The sequence below is a fragment of the Tenrec ecaudatus genome, chromosome 17, assembly GCF_050624435.1.
Source record: "Tenrec ecaudatus isolate mTenEca1 chromosome 17, mTenEca1.hap1, whole genome shotgun sequence".
In the NCBI taxonomy this organism is placed as follows: domain Eukaryota; kingdom Metazoa; phylum Chordata; class Mammalia; order Afrosoricida; family Tenrecidae; genus Tenrec; species Tenrec ecaudatus.
The window spans coordinates 54,559,266-54,578,224 of record NC_134546.1 but is presented as its reverse complement, the minus strand read 5'-3'; the positions used below and the strand labels follow the sequence as shown (position 1 = coordinate 54,578,224).

The 18,959-nt window shown below is 52.7% G+C and overlaps 1 protein-coding gene across 1 annotated transcript in view; it reads right to left on the bottom strand.

The window, feature by feature from the left end:
- The window catches only part of PTPN9 (protein tyrosine phosphatase non-receptor type 9), a 104,006-nt gene extending 86,627 nt beyond the window's left edge, over positions 1–17,379 (bottom strand). The window contains exon 1 of the mRNA XM_075536159.1: positions 16,979–17,379. Within this exon, the coding sequence (XP_075392274.1) occupies positions 16,979–17,041 (63 nt within the window). The 5' untranslated portion in view covers positions 17,042–17,379. The remainder of the gene's footprint in view (positions 1–16,978) is intronic.
- Positions 17,380–18,959: the final 1,580 nt, after the last annotated feature.

Genomic DNA, 18,959 nt, shown 5'->3' with positions numbered 1-18,959 from the left:
ATGTGGAGTGCACGTGAGGAGTGTCTGTATGTGGAGTGCACTTGAGGACTGTTTGTATGTGAAGTGCACGTGAGGACTGTCTGTATGTGGAGTGCACGTGAGGATGCTCTGTATGTGCAGTGCACATGAGGAGTGTCTGTATGTGGAGTGCACGTGAGGAATGTCTGTGTGTGGAGTGCACGTGGGTACTGTCTGTATTTGGAGTGCACGTGAGGAGTGTCTGTATGTGAAGTGCACGTGAGGATGTCTGTATGTGAAGTGCACGTGAGGACTGTCTGTATGTTGAGTGCACGTGAGAAGTGTCCGTGTGTGAAGTGCATGTGAGGATTGTCTGTATGTGGAGTGCACGTGAGGAGTGTCTGTGTGTGGAGTGCACGTGAGGATTTTCTGTATGTGGATTGCACGTGAGGAGTGTCTGTATGCAGAATGCACGTGAGGAATGTCTGTGTGTGGAGTGCACGTGGGGACAGTCTGTATTTGGAGTGCACGTGAGGAGTGTCTGTATGTGCAGTGCACATGAGGACTGTCTGTACGTGGAGTGCACGTGAGGAGTGTCTGTATGTGAAGTGCACGTTAGGAGTGTCTGTATGTGGAGTGCACGTGAGGACTGTCTGTATGTGGAGTGTACGTGAGGAGTGTCTTTATGTGAAGTGCACGTGAGGAGTGTCTGTGGGTGGAGTGCACATGAGGACTGTCTGTATGTGAAGTGCACGTAAGGAGTGTCTTTATTTGGAGTGCACGTGAGGAGTGTCTGTATGTGGAGTGCACGTGAGGAGTGTCTGTATGTGGAGTGCACGTGAGGACTGTTTGTATGTGAAGTGCACGTGAGAATTGTCTGTCTGTATGTGAAGCGCACGTGAGGATTCTCTGTATGTGGAGTGCACGTGAGGATTCTCTGTATGTGGAGTGCACGTGAGGAGTGTCTGTATGTGGAGTGCACGTGAGGAATGTCTGTGTGTGGAGTGCACGTGGGTACTGTCTGTATTTGGAGTGCACGTGAGGAGTATCTGTATGTGAAGTGCACGTGAGGATGTCTGTATGTGAAGTGCACGTGAGGACTGTCTGTATGTTGAGTGCACGTGAGAAGTGTCCGTGTGTGAAGTGCATGTGAGGATTGTCTGTATGTGGAGTGCACGTGAGGAGTGTCTGTGTGTGGAGTGCACGTGAGGATTTTCTGTATGTGGAGTGCACGTGAGGAGTGTCTGTATGCAGAATGCACGTGAGGAGTGTCTGTGTGTGGAGTGCACGTGGGGACAGTCTGTATTTGCAGTGCACGTGAAGAGTGTCTGTATTTGGAGTGCACGTGAGGAGTGTCTGTATGTGCAGTGCACGTGAGGACTGTCTGTACGTGGAGTGCACGTGAGGAGTGTCTGTATGTGAAGTGCACGTTAGGAGTGTCTGTATGTGGAGTGCACGTGAGGACTGTCTGTATGTGGAGTATACGTGAGGAGTGTCTGTATGTGAAGTGCACGTGAGGAGTGTCTGTGGGTGGAGTGCACGTTAGGAGTGCCTGTATTTGGAGTGCACGTGAGGAGTGTCTGTGGGTGGAGTGCACGTTAGGAGTGTCTGTATGTGGAGTGCACGTGAGGAGTGTCTGTATGTGGAGTGCACGTGAGGACTGTTTGTATGTGAAGTGCACGTGAGAATTGTCTGTCTGAATGTGAAGCGCACGTGAGGATTCTCTGTATGTGGAGTGCACGTGAGGACTCTCTGTATGTGGAGTGCACGTCAGGAGTGTCTGTATGTGGAGTGCACGTGAGGAATGTCTGTGTGTGGAGTGCACGTGAAGACTGTCTGTATGTTGAGTGCACGTGAGAAGTGCCTGTGTGTGAAGTGCATGTGAGGATTGTCTGTATGTGGGGTGCACGTGAGGAGTGTCTGTAATGTGAAGTGCATGTGAGGATTGTCTGTATGTGGAGTCCACGTGAAGAGTTTCTGTGTGTGGAGTGCACGTGAGGATTGTCTGAATGTGGAGTGCACGTGAGGATTGTCTGTATGTGAGGAGTGTCTGTATGTGGAGTGCACGTGAGGATTCTCTGTATGTGGAGTGCACGTGAGGAGTGTCTGTATGTGGAGTGCACGTGAGGAGTGTCTGTGTGTGGAGTGCACGTGAGGATTCTCTGTATGTGAAGTGCACGTGAGGAGTGTCTGTATGTGGAGTGCACGTGAGGAGTGTCTGTATGTGGAGTGCACGTGAGGACTGTCTGTGTGTGAAGTGCACGTGAGGAGTGTCTGTGTGTGGAGTGCACGTGAGGATTCTCTGTATGTGAAGTGCACATGAGGGGTGTCTGTAGGTGGAGTGCACGTGAGGAGTGTCTGTATGTGGAGTGCACGTGAGGACTGTCTGTATGTGGAGTGCACGTGAGGACTGTCTGTATGTGGAATGCACGTGAGGACTGTCTGTATGTGGATTGCACGTGAGGATGGTCTGTATGTGGAGTGCACATGGGGACTGTCTGTATGTGGAGTGCACGTGGGGACTGTCTGTATGTGAAATGCACGTGAGCATTGTCTGTATGTGTAGTGCACATGAGGACTGTCTGTGTGTGGAGTGCACGTGAGGACTGTCTGTATGTGGAGTGCACGTGAGGATTGTCTGTATATGGAATGCACGTGAGGATTCTCTGTATGTGAAGTGCACGTGAGAATTGTCTGTCTGTATGTGCAGTGCACGTGAGGACTGTCTGTGTGTGGAGTGCACGTGAGGATTGTCTGTATGTGCAGTGCACGTGAGGCTTGTCTGTATGTGAAGTGCATGTGAGGAGTGTCTGTATGTTAAGGGCACGTGAGGGGTGTCTGTATGTGGAGTGCACGTGAGGAGTGTCTGTGTGTGGAGTGCACATGAGGAGTGTCTGTGTGTGGAGTGCACGTGAGGACTGTCTGTATGTGGAGCGCACATGAGGATTGTTTGTATGTGAAGTGCACGTGAGGATTGTCTGTATGTGAAGTGCACGTGGGGATTCTCTGTATGTGGAGTGCACGTGAGGAGTGTCTGTACGCGGAGTGCACGTGAGGACTTTCTTGTGTGGAGTGCACGTGAGGACTGTCTGTATGTGGAGTGAACGTGAGGAGTGTCTGTGTGTGCAGTGCACGTGGGGACTGTCTGTATTTGGAGTGCACATGAGGACTGTCTGGGTGTGAAGTGCACGTGAGTACTATCTGTATGTGAAGTGCACGTGAGGACTGTCTGTATTTGGAGTGCACGTGAGGAGTGTCTGTATGTGGAGTGCAGGTGAGGAGTGTCTGTATGTGGAGTGCACGTGAGGACTGTCTGTGTGTGGAGTGCACGTGAGGACTGTCTGTATGTGGAGTGCACGTGAGGAGTGTCTGTGTGTGCAGTGCACGTGAGGATTGTCTGCATGTGGAGTGCACGTGAGGACTGTCTGTATTTGGAGTGCACGTGAGGAGTGTCTGTATGTGGAGTGCACATGAGGATTGTCTGTGTGTGAAGTGCATGTGAGGACTGTCTGTATTTGGAGTGCACGTGAGGAGTGTCTGTATGTGAAGTGCATGTGAGTATTGTCTGTATATGGAGTGCACGTGAGGAGTGTCTGTATGTTGTGCACGTGAGGACTGTCTGTATTTGGAGTGCACGTGAGGATTCTTTGTATGTAGAGTGCACGTAAGGACTGTCTGTATGTGAAGTGCACGTGAGGTGTGTCTGTATGTGGAGTGCACGTGAGGAGTGTCTGTGTGTGGAGTACACGTGAAGAGTGTCTGTGTGTGGAATGCACGTGAGGACTGTCTGTATGTGGAGTGCACATGAGGATTGTTTGTATGTGAAGTGACGTGGGGATTCTCTGTATGTGAAGTGCACGTGAGGATTGTCTGTCTGTATGTGAAGTGCACGTGACGATTGTCTGTATGTGGCGTGCACGTGAGGACTGTCTGTATGTGGAGTGCACCTGAGGAGTGTCTGTATGTGAAGTGCACGTGAGGAGTGTCTGTATGTGGAGTGCATGTGAGGAGTGTCTGTGTGTGGAGTGCACGTTAGGATTTTCTGTATGTGGAGTGCACGTGAGGAGTGTCTGTATGTGGAGTGCACGTGAGAAATGTCTGTATTTGGAGTGCACGTGAGGAGTGTCTGTATGTGGAGTGCACGTGAGGAGTGTCTGTATGTGGAGTGCACTTGAGGACTGTTTGTATGTGAAGTGCACGTGAGGACTGTCTGTATGTGGAGTGCACGTGAGGATGCTCTGTATGTGCAGTGCACATGAGGAGTGTCTGTATGTGGAGTGCACGTGAGGAATGTCTGTGTGTGGAGTGCACGTGGGTACTGTCTGTATTTGGAGTGCACGTGAGGAGTGTCTGTATGTGAAGTGCACGTGAGGATGTCTGTATGTGAAGTGCACGTGAGGACTGTCTGTATGTTGAGTGCACGTGAGAAGTGTCCGTGTGTGAAGTGCATGTGAGGATTGTCTGTATGTGGAGTGCACGTGAGGAGTGTCTGTGTGTGGAGTGCACGTGAGGATTTTCTGTATGTGGATTGCACGTGAGGAGTGTCTGTATGCAGAATGCACGTGAGGAATGTCTGTGTGTGGAGTGCACGTGGGGACAGTCTGTATTTGGAGTGCACGTGAGGAGTGTCTGTATGTGCAGTGCACGTGAGGACTGTCTGTACGTGGAGTGCACGTGAGGAGTGTCTGTATGTGAAGTGCACGTTAGGAGTGTCTGTATGTGGAGTGCACGTGAGGACTGTCTGTATGTGGAGTGTACGTGAGGAGTGTCTTTATGTGAAGTGCACGTGAGGAGTGTCTGTGGGTGGAGTGCACGTGAGGACTGTCTGTATGTGAAGTGCACGTAAGGAGTGTCTTTATTTGGAGTGCACGTGAGGAGTGTCTGTATGTGGAGTGCACGTGAGGAGTGTCTGTATGTGGAGTGCACGTGAGGACTGTTTGTATGTGAAGTGCACGTGAGAATTGTCTGTCTGTATGTGAAGCGCACGTGAGGATTCTCTGTATGTGGAGTGCACGTGAGGATTCTCTGTATGTGGAGTGCACGTGAGGAGTGTCTGTATGTGGAGTGCACGTGAGGAATGTCTGTGTGTGGAGTGCACGTGGGTACTGTCTGTATTTGGAGTGCACGTGAGGAGTATCTGTATGTGAAGTGCACGTGAGGATGTCTGTATGTGAAGTGCACGTGAGGACTGTCTGTATGTTGAGTGCACGTGAGAAGTGTCCGTGTGTGAAGTGCATGTGAGGATTGTCTGTATGTGGAGTGCACGTGAGGAGTGTCTGTGTGTGGAGTGCACGTGAGGATTTTCTGTATGTGGAGTGCACGTGAGGAGTGTCTGTATGCAGAATGCACGTGAGGAGTGTCTGTGTGTGGAGTGCACGTGGGGACAGTCTGTATTTGCAGTGCACGTGAAGAGTGTCTGTATTTGGAGTGCACGTGAGGAGTGTCTGTATGTGCAGTGCACGTGAGGACTGTCTGTACGTGGAGTGCACGTGAGGAGTGTCTGTATGTGAAGTGCACGTTAGGAGTGTCTGTATGTGGAGTGCACGTGAGGACTGTCTGTATGTGGAGTATACGTGAGGAGTGTCTGTATGTGAAGTGCACGTGAGGAGTGTCTGTGGGTGGAGTGCACGTTAGGAGTGCCTGTATTTGGAGTGCACGTGAGGAGTGTCTGTGGGTGGAGTGCACGTTAGGAGTGTCTGTATGTGGAGTGCACGTGAGGAGTGTCTGTATGTGGAGTGCACGTGAGGACTGTTTGTATGTGAAGTGCACGTGAGAATTGTCTGTCTGAATGTGAAGCGCACGTGAGGATTCTCTGTATGTGGAGTGCACGTGAGGACTCTCTGTATGTGGAGTGCACGTCAGGAGTGTCTGTATGTGGAGTGCACGTGAGGAATGTCTGTGTGTGGAGTGCACGTGAAGACTGTCTGTATGTTGAGTGCACGTGAGAAGTGCCTGTGTGTGAAGTGCATGTGAGGATTGTCTGTATGTGGGGTGCACGTGAGGAGTGTCTGTAATGTGAAGTGCATGTGAGGATTGTCTGTATGTGGAGTCCACGTGAAGAGTTTCTGTGTGTGGAGTGCACGTGAGGATTGTCTGAATGTGGAGTGCACGTGAGGATTGTCTGTATGTGAGGAGTGTCTGTATGTGGAGTGCACGTGAGGATTCTCTGTATGTGGAGTGCACGTGAGGAGTGTCTGTATGTGGAGTGCACGTGAGGAGTGTCTGTGTGTGGAGTGCACGTGAGGATTCTCTGTATGTGAAGTGCACGTGAGGAGTGTCTGTATGTGGAGTGCACGTGAGGAGTGTCTGTATGTGGAGTGCACGTGAGGACTGTCTGTGTGTGAAGTGCACGTGAGGAGTGTCTGTGTGTGGAGTGCACGTGAGGATTCTCTGTATGTGAAGTGCACATGAGGGGTGTCTGTAGGTGGAGTGCACGTGAGGAGTGTCTGTATGTGGAGTGCACGTGAGGACTGTCTGTATGTGGAGTGCACGTGAGGACTGTCTGTATGTGGAATGCACGTGAGGACTGTCTGTATGTGGATTGCACGTGAGGATGGTCTGTATGTGGAGTGCACATGGGGACTGTCTGTATGTGGAGTGCACGTGGGGACTGTCTGTATGTGAAATGCACGTGAGCATTGTCTGTATGTGTAGTGCACGTGAGGACTGTCTGTGTGTGGAGTGCACGTGAGGACTGTCTGTATGTGGAGTGCACGTGAGGATTGTCTGTATATGGAATGCACGTGAGGATTCTCTGTATGTGAAGTGCACGTGAGAATTGTCTGTCTGTATGTGCAGTGCACGTGAGGACTGTCTGTGTGTGGAGTGCACGTGAGGATTGTCTGTATGTGCAGTGCACGTGAGGCTTGTCTGTATGTGAAGTGCATGTGAGGAGTGTCTGTATGTTAAGGGCACGTGAGGGGTGTCTGTATGTGGAGTGCACGTGAGGAGTGTCTGTGTGTGGAGTGCACATGAGGAGTGTCTGTGTGTGGAGTGCACGTGAGGACTGTCTGTATGTGGAGCGCACATGAGGATTGTTTGTATGTGAAGTGCACGTGAGGATTGTCTGTATGTGAAGTGCACGTGGGGATTCTCTGTATGTGGAGTGCACGTGAGGAGTGTCTGTACGCGGAGTGCACGTGAGGACTTTCTTGTGTGGAGTGCACGTGAGGACTGTCTGTATGTGGAGTGAACGTGAGGAGTGTCTGTGTGTGCAGTGCACGTGGGGACTGTCTGTATTTGGAGTGCACATGAGGACTGTCTGGGTGTGAAGTGCACGTGAGTACTATCTGTATGTGAAGTGCACGTGAGGACTGTCTGTATTTGGAGTGCACGTGAGGAGTGTCTGTATGTGAAGTGCACGTGAGGATTGTCTGTGTGTGGAGTGCACGTGAGGACTCTCTGTATGTGGAGGGCACGTGAGGACTGTCTGTATGTGGAGTGCACGTGAGGACTGTCTGTGTGTGGAGTGCACGTGAGGAGTGTCTGTATGTGGAGTGCACGTGAGGACTGTCTGTGTGTGGAGTGCACGTGAGGACTGTCTGTATGTGGAGTGCACGTGAGGACTGTCTGTATGTGGAGTGCACGTGAGGACTGTCTGTGTGTGCAGTGCACGTGAGGATTGTCTGCATGTGGAGTGCACGTGAGGAGTGTCTGTATGTGGAGTGCACGTGAGGACTGTCTGTATGTGGAGTGCACGTGAGGACTGTCTGTATGTGGAGTGCACATGAGGATTGTCTGCGTGTGAAGTGCATGTGAGGACTGTCTGTATTAGGAGTGCACGTGAGGAGTGTCTGTATGTTGTGCACGTGTGGTGTGTCTGTATGTGGAGTGCACGTGAGGAGTGTCTGTGTGTGGAGTGCACGTGAGGAGTGTCTGTTTGTGGAGTGCACGTGAGGAGTGTCTGTGTGTGTGTAGTGCACGTGGGGACTGTCTGTATTTGGAGTGCACGTGAGGAGTGTCTGTATTTGGAGTGCACGTGAGGAGTGTCTGTATGCGGAGTGCACGTGAGGACTGTCTGTACGTGGAGTGCACGTGAGGAGTGTCTGTATGTGAAGTGCACGTTAGGAGTGTCTGTATGTGGAGTGCACGTGAGGACTGTCTGTATGTGGAGTGTACGTGAGGAGTGTCTGTATGTGAAGTGCACGTGAGGAGTGTCTGTGTGTGGAGTGCACGTGAGGACTATCTGTATTTGGAGTGCACGTGAGGATTGTCTGCATGTGGAGTGCACGTGAGGATTGTCTGTATGTGAGGAGTGTCTGTATGTGGAGTGCACCTGAGGATTGTCTGTGTGTGGAGTGCACGTGGGGACTGTCTGTATTTGGAGTGCACGTGAGGAGTGTCTGTATGTGGACTGCATGTGAGGAGTGTCTGTATGTGAAGTGGACGTGAGGATGTCTGTATGTGAAGTGCACGTGAGGACTGTCTGTATGTGGAGTGCATGTGAGGAGTGTCTTTTTGTGAAGTGCACGTGAGGAGTGTATGTAATGTGAAGTGCATGTGAGGATTGTATGTGGAGTGCACGTGAGAAGTTTCTGTGTGTGGAGTGCACGTGAGGATTGTCTGCATGTGGAGTGCACGTGAGGATTGTCTGTATGTGAGGAGTGTCTGTATGTGGAGTGCACGTGAGGACTGTCTGTATGTGGAGTGCACGTGAGGATTCTCTGTATGTGGAGTGCACGTGAGGATTGTCTGTATGTGAAGTGCACATGAGGAGTGTCTGTGTGTGGAGTGCATGTGGAGTGTCTGTGTGTTGAGTGCACGTGAGGAGTGTGTGTGTGGAGTGCACGTGAGGATTGTCTGTGTGTGTAGTGCACGTGAGGAGTGTCTGTGTGTGGAGTCCACGTGAGGAGTGTCTGTGTGTGGAGTGTACGTGAGGATTGTCTGCGTGTGGAGTGCACGTGAGGATTGTCTGTGTGTGGAGTGCACGTGAGGACTGTCTGTATGTGGAGTGCACGTGAGGACTGTCTGTATGTGGAGTGCATGTGAGGATTATCTGGTGTGGAGTGCACGTGAGGATTGTCTGTATGTGAAGTGCACGTGAGGATTGTCTGTATGTGAAGTGTACGTGAGGAGTGTCTGTATGTGAAGTTCACGTGAGGAGTGTCTGTGTGTGGACTGCACGTGGAGTGTCTGTGTGTTGAGTGCACGTGAGGACTATCTGTATTTGAGTGCACGTGAGGAGTGTCTGTATGTGAAGTGCACGTGAGGATTGTCTGTGTGTGGAGTGCACGTGAGGACTGTCTGTATGTGGAGTGCACGTGAGGACTGTCTGTATGTGGAGTGCACATGAGGACTGTCTGTGTGTGGAGTGCACGTGAGGAGTGTCTGTATGTGGAGTGCAGGTGAGGAGTGTCTGTATGTGGAGTGAACGTGAGGAGTGTCTGTGTGTGGAGTGCACGTGAGGACTGTCTGTATGTGGAGCGCACATGAGGATTGTTTGTATGTGAAGTGCACGTGAGGATTGTCTGTATGTGAAGTGCACGTGAGGAGTGTCTGTATGTGGAGTGCAGGTGAGGAGTGTCTGTATGTGGAGTGAACGTGAGGAGTGTCTGTGTGTGGAGTGCACGTGAGGACTGTCTGTATGTGGAGCGCACATGAGGATTGTTTGTATGTGAAGTGCACGTGAGGATTGTCTGTATGTGAAGTGCACGTGGGGATTCTCTGTATGTGGAGTGCACGTGAGGAGTGTCTGTACGCGGAGTGCACGTGAGGACTTTCTTGTGTGGAGTGCACGTGAGGACTGTCTGTATGTGGAGTGAACGTGAGGAGTGTCTGTGTGTGCAGTGCACGTGGGGACTGTCTGTATTTGGAGTGCACATGAGGACTGTCTGGGTGTGAAGTGCACGTGAGTACTATCTGTATGTGAAGTGCACGTGAGGACTGTCTGTATTTGGAGTGCACGTGAGGAGTGTCTGTATGTGAAGTGCACGTGAGGATTGTCTGTGTGTGGAGTGCACGTGAGGACTCTCTGTATGTGGAGGGCACGTGAGGACTGTCTGTATGTGGAGTGCACGTGAGGACTGTCTGTGTGTGGAGTGCACGTGAGGAGTGTCTGTATGTGGAGTGCACGTGAGGACTGTCTGTGTGTGGAGTGCACGTGAGGACTGTCTGTATGTGGAGTGCACGTGAGGACTGTCTGTATGTGGAGTGCACGTGAGGACTGTCTGTGTGTGCAGTGCACGTGAGGATTGTCTGCATGTGGAGTGCACGTGAGGAGTGTCTGTATGTGGAGTGCACGTGAGGAGTGTCTGTATGTGGAGTGCACGTGAGGACTGTCTGTATGTGGAGTGCACATGAGGATTGTCTGCGTGTGAAGTGCATGTGAGGACTGTCTGTATTAGGAGTGCACGTGAGGAGTGTCTGTATGTTGTGCACGTGTGGTGTGTCTGTATGTGGAGTGCACGTGAGGAGTGTCTGTGTGTGGAGTGCACGTGAGGAGTGTCTGTTTGTGGAGTGCACGTGAGGAGTGTCTGTGTGTGTGTAGTGCACGTGGGGACTGTCTGTATTTGGAGTGCACGTGAGGAGTGTCTGTATTTGGAGTGCACGTGAGGAGTGTCTGTATGCGGAGTGCACGTGAGGACTGTCTGTACGTGGAGTGCACGTGAGGAGTGTCTGTATGTGAAGTGCACGTTAGGAGTGTCTGTATGTGGAGTGCACGTGAGGACTGTCTGTATGTGGCGTGTACGTGAGGAGTGTCTGTATGTGAAGTGCACGTGAGGAGTGTCTGTGTGTGGAGTGCACGTGAGGACTATCTGTATTTGGAGTGCACGTGAGGATTGTCTGCATGTGGAGTGCACGTGAGGATTGTCTGTATGTGAGGAGTGTCTGTATGTGGAGTGCACCTGAGGATTGTCTGTGTGTGGAGTGCACGTGGGGACTGTCTGTATTTGGAGTGCACGTGAGGAGTGTCTGTATGTGGACTGCATGTGAGGAGTGTCTGTATGTGAAGTGGACGTGAGGATGTCTGTATGTGAAGTGCACGTGAGGACTGTCTGTATGTGGAGTGCATGTGAGGAGTGTCTTTTTGTGAAGTGCACGTGAGGAGTGTATGTAATGTGAAGTGCATGTGAGGATTGTATGTGGAGTGCACGTGAGAAGTTTCTGTGTGTGGAGTGCACGTGAGGATTGTCTGCATGTGGAGTGCACGTGAGGATTGTCTGTATGTGAGGAGTGTCTGTATGTGGAGTGCACGTGAGGACTGTCTGTATGTGGAGTGCACGTGAGGATTCTCTGTATGTGGAGTGCACGTGAGGATTGTCTGTATGTGAAGTGCACATGAGGAGTGTCTGTGTGTGGAGTGCATGTGGAGTGTCTGTGTGTTGAGTGCACGTGAGGAGTGTGTGTGTGGAGTGCACGTGAGGATTGTCTGTGTGTGTAGTGCACGTGAGGAGTGTCTGTGTGTGGAGTCCACGTGAGGAGTGTCTGTGTGTGGAGTGTACGTGAGGATTGTCTGTGTGTGGAGTGCACGTGAGGATTGTCTGTGTGTGGAGTGCACGTGAGGACTGTCTGTATGTGGAGTGCACGTGAGGACTGTCTGTATGTGGAGTGCATGTGAGGATTATCTGTATGTGGAGTGCACGTGAGGATTGTCTGTATGTGAAGTGCACGTGAGGATTGTCTGTATGTGAAGTGTACGTGAGGAGTGTCTGTATGTGAAGTTCACGTGAGGAGTGTCTGTGTGTGGACTGCACGTGGAGTGTCTGTGTGTTGAGTGCACGTGAGGACTATCTGTATTTGAGTGCACGTGAGGAGTGTCTGTATGTGAAGTGCACGTGAGGATTGTCTGTGTGTGGAGTGCACGTGAGGACTGTCTGTATGTGGAGTGCACGTGAGGACTGTCTGTATGTGGAGTGCACATGAGGACTGTCTGTGTGTGGAGTGCACGTGAGGAGTGTCTGTATGTGGAGTGCAGGTGAGGAGTGTCTGTATGTGGAGTGAACGTGAGGAGTGTCTGTGTGTGCAGTGCACGTGAGGATTGTCTGTATGTGAAGTGCACATGAGGATTGTCTGTGTGTGGAGTGCACGTGAGGACTCTCTGTATGTGGAGTGCACATGAGGACTGTCTGTATGTGGAGTGCACGTGAGAACTGTCTGTGTGTGGAGTGCACGTGAGGAGTGTCTGTATGTGGAATGCACGTGAGGAGTGTCTGTATGTGGAGTGCACGTGAGGAGTGTCTGTATGTGGAGTGCACGTGAGGAGTGTCTGTATATGGAGTGCACTTGAGGAGTGTCTGTATGTGGAGTGCACGTGAGGAGTGTCTGTATGTGAAGTGCACGTGAGGAGTTTCTGTATGTGAAGTGTACTGCACATGACTGTAGGCTGGAGCTCAGGAAATAGTTACTGTTATTCACTTATGGTTTAGGGCAGAGCCTTTGTTTTCTTTTTTTTGGGGGGGGGTACAACTCAATTGCTGGCTCTATAAATACTGAGAACTGAAAACTATACAGTCAAGAAACATCAAACTTGCGAATCAGGATTTGGCGCATCAGTTAAACACATGGGCCGACAGGAAATGAAACTCTGAAGTAATAATGATTACACCCCACCCCCCTTATAAAACATGTACAGAATTCAGTCTATCCACGGATGCGATGTCCTTAAAAATTAGGCTCTCAGAGAAAAGGAATAAGAGAAGCCAGAGAGGCTAAGTGAAAAGCAAGTGTTTAAGGTGTTCTACATACCACGGGAATTGTTAAGGAAAGAATTGACTGGCTGTAATAAAGTTCTCTGGCAGAATACGTAAGATAAAGATTGAGGAATTCAGCACGGTGTAAAAAAAAAAAATTAGGCCCTGGGAGAGCGGCAGTTGCACAAATTGCAGGCTGCACTCCTCCCCGTTCGCTCCCAGAAGGTCCAGGAAGTCCTAACCATGAGGCTGGGTGAGGCGCAGCATCCTCTCCCTTAGGGCAGTCCCGCCTACCCTTGAGGAGCCTGCAGCCTTGTACCCCACAGCGCCAGTGTGAACTCATAGCGTGGCAGGGTGCTGTGCCAGCGCCAGGACGCTGTCCGAGTCAGTAACCAGGGATCTAGGCTGCTTAGGGCGGGCAGGAAAGGCCTTCCAGGGGGCAGTGAGCTGAGAGCTGCAGGATGAACGGGAGCTCCTTCCAGACAGAGGGAGGGCTGAGGCATTCATTCTACACCATGAAGATCGACAGCCTGGGGCAGATGGAAGGCAGGCGTCAGAATGGACTGGAGGACAGTGAGTTGGTTTGTAGGCTGCAGACCCTATCAGAGCCCTGGTGGCCTAGTGGCTGTGCACAGGGCTGTAATCCGCAAGGTCAACAGTTCCAAACCACCAGACGGCAGCTCCTCGGGAGAAAGATGGGGGTTTCTACTCCTGTAAACAGGTAGTCTCAGAACCTCAAAGGGGGCAGTTCTACACTGTGCTCCGCGGTCACTATGCATGCGTCAGCACTGACTCGATGGCAGTCGTTGAGCGGATCATATTAACGCATTGTAACCTTGAACCCAAGAGCTATAAAAAAACACTCAACCTTTCCCTTTTGCCTTATTTCGGAGGCGGCTGGAAGGGCTAGCTGTGCTTTGCAAAGCTCTGAGCTGACGTGCAAGGGGCTGCTAGGAGAGCAGTTCTAGGACCCAAAGGTGCAGTGGGAACCACCTGCAGGAGTCAGCCATTCATCAGATCATCTGAGTTCAAGTCCATGTCTCAGAAGGTCCCGATAGTCATTAACATCTCCTACAGAGACCTAACCTCTGAGGTAACCAGGCGCAGATCCATCATGCTCACCAGAGAAAAGACAGTTGCCAAACTACACTGCAAAGCCAACTGTGACTTTAATTCAGAACAAGCCCCTTATCCTAGCATGGCCTACCTCACCCTACCCCCAGCCCCGCCTCCATCTCCAGCCAAGGAGTCCACAGACTCCGAAGCACAGAACTCCAGATAATTGCTCCGACAACTGTCGTAGAAGATCTTGGTCCTTTCTTGTTTCTAACTTCTCTTGAACCCCCTGCTGGGCATTGGTCATCTTCACACGTACAGTGTTTTCTGTTTTTCAAGCTTAGCCTATGCTCAGTATATATCTGATTGTTAATTTCTGCTCTAATAGGACATGTGTCAGACAGGATCCATTATTATTGAATTAAAGGCAAGGATTGAATTAAAAAAAAACACTGAACATCTTATGGATGCTTATTTTGAGGCCAGGCAGCAAGTGGAGGGGAAGAAGTAACCGAATGGGTGATTTGCAATTAGACTCTGGCTTCTTGAATAAGGGTTTCAGACTGGCATAACTGGACTGACAGAAGGAGGCGCCATTCAGGAGAGCTCTGCCCCAGAAAAGTCTCAAAAGCAGTTCACACTCGCCAAAGAGGGCTTACCCACATCTCACTTTGGCCAGAAACTGTGAACCCAGTCCCAGCCCTCCCCTCCCCCATGAAAGGAGCTCCCAAGATGCCTTTTCTTCCCAATGGCTTTACTGTGGTCTGGGTGAAAGTGTACAGACCGAGTGGGCCTCCACGCCATCTGAAGAGGCACACACAGTTTGTCCCCTGACATCGGTTGCAGTCCCTTCAATGGACCAGCAGGCTTCCTCTTCCTCCCTGGGCTCCCTGCTCTCATTTGCCTCATTCAGGAATCCTTCCTGTATTCTGAACTTGGTTTTTGAGCAAACACTGCCCTTTTATAGAAGCCCTAGTGGAGTAGTGGTTACACACATTGGGCTGCGATCCTCATGGTCAGCAGTTCGAAACCAGCAGCAGTTCTGAGGGAGAAAGACTGGGCTTCCTTCTCCAGTAAACAGTTACAGTCTTAGAATGCCATAGGGGTTCAGTATAAGTCCGCATGGACTTGGTGGCAGTGGGTCTGTTTGGGTTTGGCTGCCCTTTTGGTCTCAGATGGTTGATGGGGGCAGGCGGGAGGGGGAGTATGTGCCTTGGAGCATTCCTGTTCACTTTAGAGGCCTGTCTATTGTTTGGCGGAAAGGTGACCCCTGGAAGGGAGTCCAGGTTTGAAGGGTGTCCGTGGGCTACAGTCTTGGTAGCTCCACCAGTCTCTATGGGACCAGTAAGTTCAAGGGATAAATATTTAAGAATAAACATATATATATAGCTACTTCCCCAAGTCAGATTGAGTCCTAGAAGAACAAAGATTGTCCAACACTGAAGACAGTTCCAGGACGTGGCCAAAGTTCTGAACACAACTCCAAATGCGTCCCGAAACTGGTTTGAGCCACGGGACAGCATCCAGGCGCAAGGAGTGGGCCATCTCCCACTGTGACAGCCTTCAGGAGGCTGGCATGCTCTCCCTCCGGTTTGACTTACATATTTCCACAGAAATCTTCACAATAGAGAGTGCCCTGCCCTATCACTAACACATAAGAAGATCAGGCATCGCCATCACGAGGTCTACGCTGCTTCCATCTTTGCGTGTCAACATCTGGAAATGCCCACAGAATATATGGCATTTCGGAGACAACAAAACGAATGGGGTGGGGGGGAGGCCAGCATATTCCTTCTTGACCTAAATATATGAATATTTTACTCTTCCCACCCAGTCTTGTTTAATGCCTATTGCAGTCATTCCCCTGTGAAAAAATACGGTTTTTCCTGGCTAAGAAACACACCTGCCTGCATACACATGATCTACAGACTATAATCAAGTCAGTATCACTATCGATACTGTAATAATTTACAACATACTGCTGGTTTCCCAGTAGGATAAGCTGCTGCCTTTACATCAGAGAACCAGAAGCCCCACCTGGAAGCCAAGGGGGAAACGGTGAGATGTGTCCCTTTAGAGCCAACACTTCAGCACGCAAGTTTTCCCCGCACCCCAGCTGTCCTCTAGCACTGAGCCTGTTCCAGTCGCACCCAACTGTAGTTACCAGGAAGGTATCGCTTCTTGTATGTAACAGAATCCTTCTTTTTTTCTCCTGCTGATTTTATCTCAAGGCATCAAAAGACAAGACTGTGATCTGAGGCCACACATGACAAAAGCCATCCCCATAGAGGAGGGGCTTCTTTATTTAAGCCAGCCTGTAAGCCAGTATTAGTTTATAAAACTAGACTCCTTCCATACTAGAGTGAGTGGTGGCTGGCGTGGGCCTTGGAAACAAGGCCTGGGTAGCTTTCAACGTTCACCTTTTTAAAAAAAATTTTTCAGGTTTTCTTCTTTAAACAGAATCAGGCTATAACTATATTTGAGCATAAGCAGCCAGCTAAGCCTGGGTACAGGCAGTGCTCAGGACTACACACAAAAGCCTTCAAGGTTCCCAATCTCAGCAGCCTCTCCCATCTTGGGGGCAGCGCGTCTGTGGGGGAGGGAAAGTTGTAAGAGCACTGGCCTTTTCCCAAGTGCCCAAACCATTTCCTACTGGGGACTGAGGTCTATCTGCGCTTTCAGGGGCAATGGAGCTCAATGCGGCCTTCGGAAAGCTGGAGGCAATCAGCCAGGGTGGGGGAGGGAGGGAAGGGGGGGCGAGGGGATGCACTGGGGCGGCTGGATAGGGGTGCTGATGGGGGCAACGGAAGGAAGGCCTGGCGATCCAGGACCCAAGGCAGCCCTGCCTCAGCCCTGAGACGGGGGAAGGGGAGGGGGGGGTAATCGGAAAGTCCAAGGCAGCTCTGCACCCAGTGCCTAACTTGTACCCCCAAACTGAGCTTTCTCCTGCCCCTAAGAAACCACAAACCCTCCGGGCGAGCAGCCAACCCTGTATAGAAAGGGCCGGGCGCTCTGCAAGCACGGGGGTGGAGGAAGGGCGCAGGGGAAAGATGGACCCCCGCCCAGTTCGAAGAACTTTAATGCCCCCCCAAGGCAGTGGAGGGCAATATAAGGCCCCGTAGGCCTCGCAGACAAAAGGGTCCGGGGGCAGGGTGCGGGTCCCGCGGCGCCCCCCGGTCCCGGGCATGACGACACTGGGCGCGGCCCGGGGCGGGGAAGCCACCCCACGGGCCCGGGCGCAGGGCGCCGCCAGGACCGGGCCCCGGTGCAGCGCAAGCGCTGGGCCCGCGGGAGGCCGGTCCGGCCTAGGCCTCGGGGTCCGCCGCGGCCCTTACCTGCTCCTCCTCGGGGGTCAGCTCCGGCGCCATGTCCGGCCGGGGCGCGGTCGCGGGCTCCATCCCGCCCGCCGAGCGGGCCCGGGAGCGCGGGGAGCGCGGGGAGCCCGGGCCGGCGGCTCCGCTTCCGCGTGCGGCGCTCAGCAGCCCGCGGCCGGCTCGCGCATGGTGCGGCCGGCGGGGCCCGGGAGCGGCCCCGGGCGCTGGGCCTCCGTGCGCGGCGGAAATGCCTTGTGCGCGCCCCGCGCCTCCTCGGCCGCGCTCTCCCGGGAGCGGACGCGGGAGAGGGCGCCCGGGCGGCCGGCCGGCCCCGGAGCCGGGCAGCGCTGGGGAGGCCGCGGTGCCGAGCGCCTGCAGCAGCGGCCGAGCCTCCGGGCCGCGGACCCCAGTGACCGCCCCTCCGGGCCGCCCCTCGGGCTGGAGCCTGCGGAGCGGGGCGGGCGGGAGGAGGGGCGCGGGGAGGGAGGGAGCAGGGAGAACGCGCCCCCCTCCCGGCTCAGAGCCAGCGCCGCGGCCGCAGGGCCCGGTCCGCCCCGTGGAGAAGGAGCCGCGGCTCCTTCACCCGCAGCAGGGCCCGCGGGCGCGAGCCAGAGCCCGGGGCGCAGGCCCAGGACGGGGGGCCGCGCTGCGGGGTGGGCGCGGACGGGGGTCGTGGGTGCGGGCCCGGGCGGGGCCAGGGGCTGCGGCCTGCTGCAGGGGGCGGGGGGGAGGAGGGGGGACGGAGCGTGGGTGTTCTGAAAGGCGAACCCAAGCTGCGCGCAGGCGGAAGACAGTACTGCATATTTCAGTTTGAGAAAAAAATGATCCCGCGCCGCCGCCACCTGTGTGCCAGGGCTCACCGTCCGCCTCGGGACTCCATGCCACCCGAAGGGGGACAGTCCCTGGACAAAGAATGGAAGCGGCTAACTGCCCGGGGATTTGGGGGGGCGGGGGGCACGTCTCTCTCTGCCAGCTGTAGTCCATCATCCGTCTCTAGCTAATTTTAGACCCTCATAGAAACCACATCCGATGTCCAGCCTCCTTCAGGAATCACGCACCTTTGAAGGCCTTTGATTTTTCACTCCGGCAAGCACGGCGAAGAATGGGGGGTGCGGGAGGGGGAGGGGGAGTTCACGGAGTTCTACATACAGCGAGGACAGGGTTGAGCCTGGGATGGGTTTGCATTTTTCTATGCCAAAGGTAAAGAGCCCCAAAGGGAACCAGTGAGCAAGCACATGCCACAGCTGGTCCCCGGGGCTGATGCCATCAACACCACCATTGAAAATATCCTGTCCCTGGATCCATCCCGAGGAGAGAGCTGCGCCCAGGTCTTCAGACGACTGGGGTGCAGGGCTCTTGGCTCTCGCCGATGCTTATTCTGGTACTTTAAGTAATCTTCCACGTCTGTGGGTGTCTTGATTTCTTGCAGGGTTTTGTCAGTCACTTGGTAGAGATCTTCGGCGTCTCTGGCTATCTTTATTTCCCAAGTATTTCCTCTTTGGGGTGGTTATTGTACATGGTATTGCTTTCCTGATTTCCTGGCCACGGCTCTCTTTGTTGGTGTTAAAGGCATCCTACGGGTTTGTGCGTACTGTTCTTGCACCCTGCAGCTTGGCTGAATCTTTCCATGTTTCAACAACTTCCTTGCCAACTCTTTGGGATCTACGTCTTGGGTGAGACCATCTGCAATGAGGGTTTACCTCTTTGCAGATTTCGATGCTTTGAATTTCCCTTTCTTATCACTCATGGTGACCCGAGAGGCAGGGTAGGATAGGACTGCCCTTGGCTTTGAGACTCTCTTTATGGGAATGGAAAGCCTCATCTTTCTACTGAGCGGTGGCTAATGGTTTTGAACTGCTGACCTTGCAGTTAGCAGCCCAATAAGTAACCACTCCTCCACCAGGGCTTCCTTCCTGCCTTAGAGGCCAGCTAAGACTTCCAACACAAAATTGAATAGGAGTGGGGGTCAAAGGCATCCTTGTCCAGCTCCTATTCCACAAGG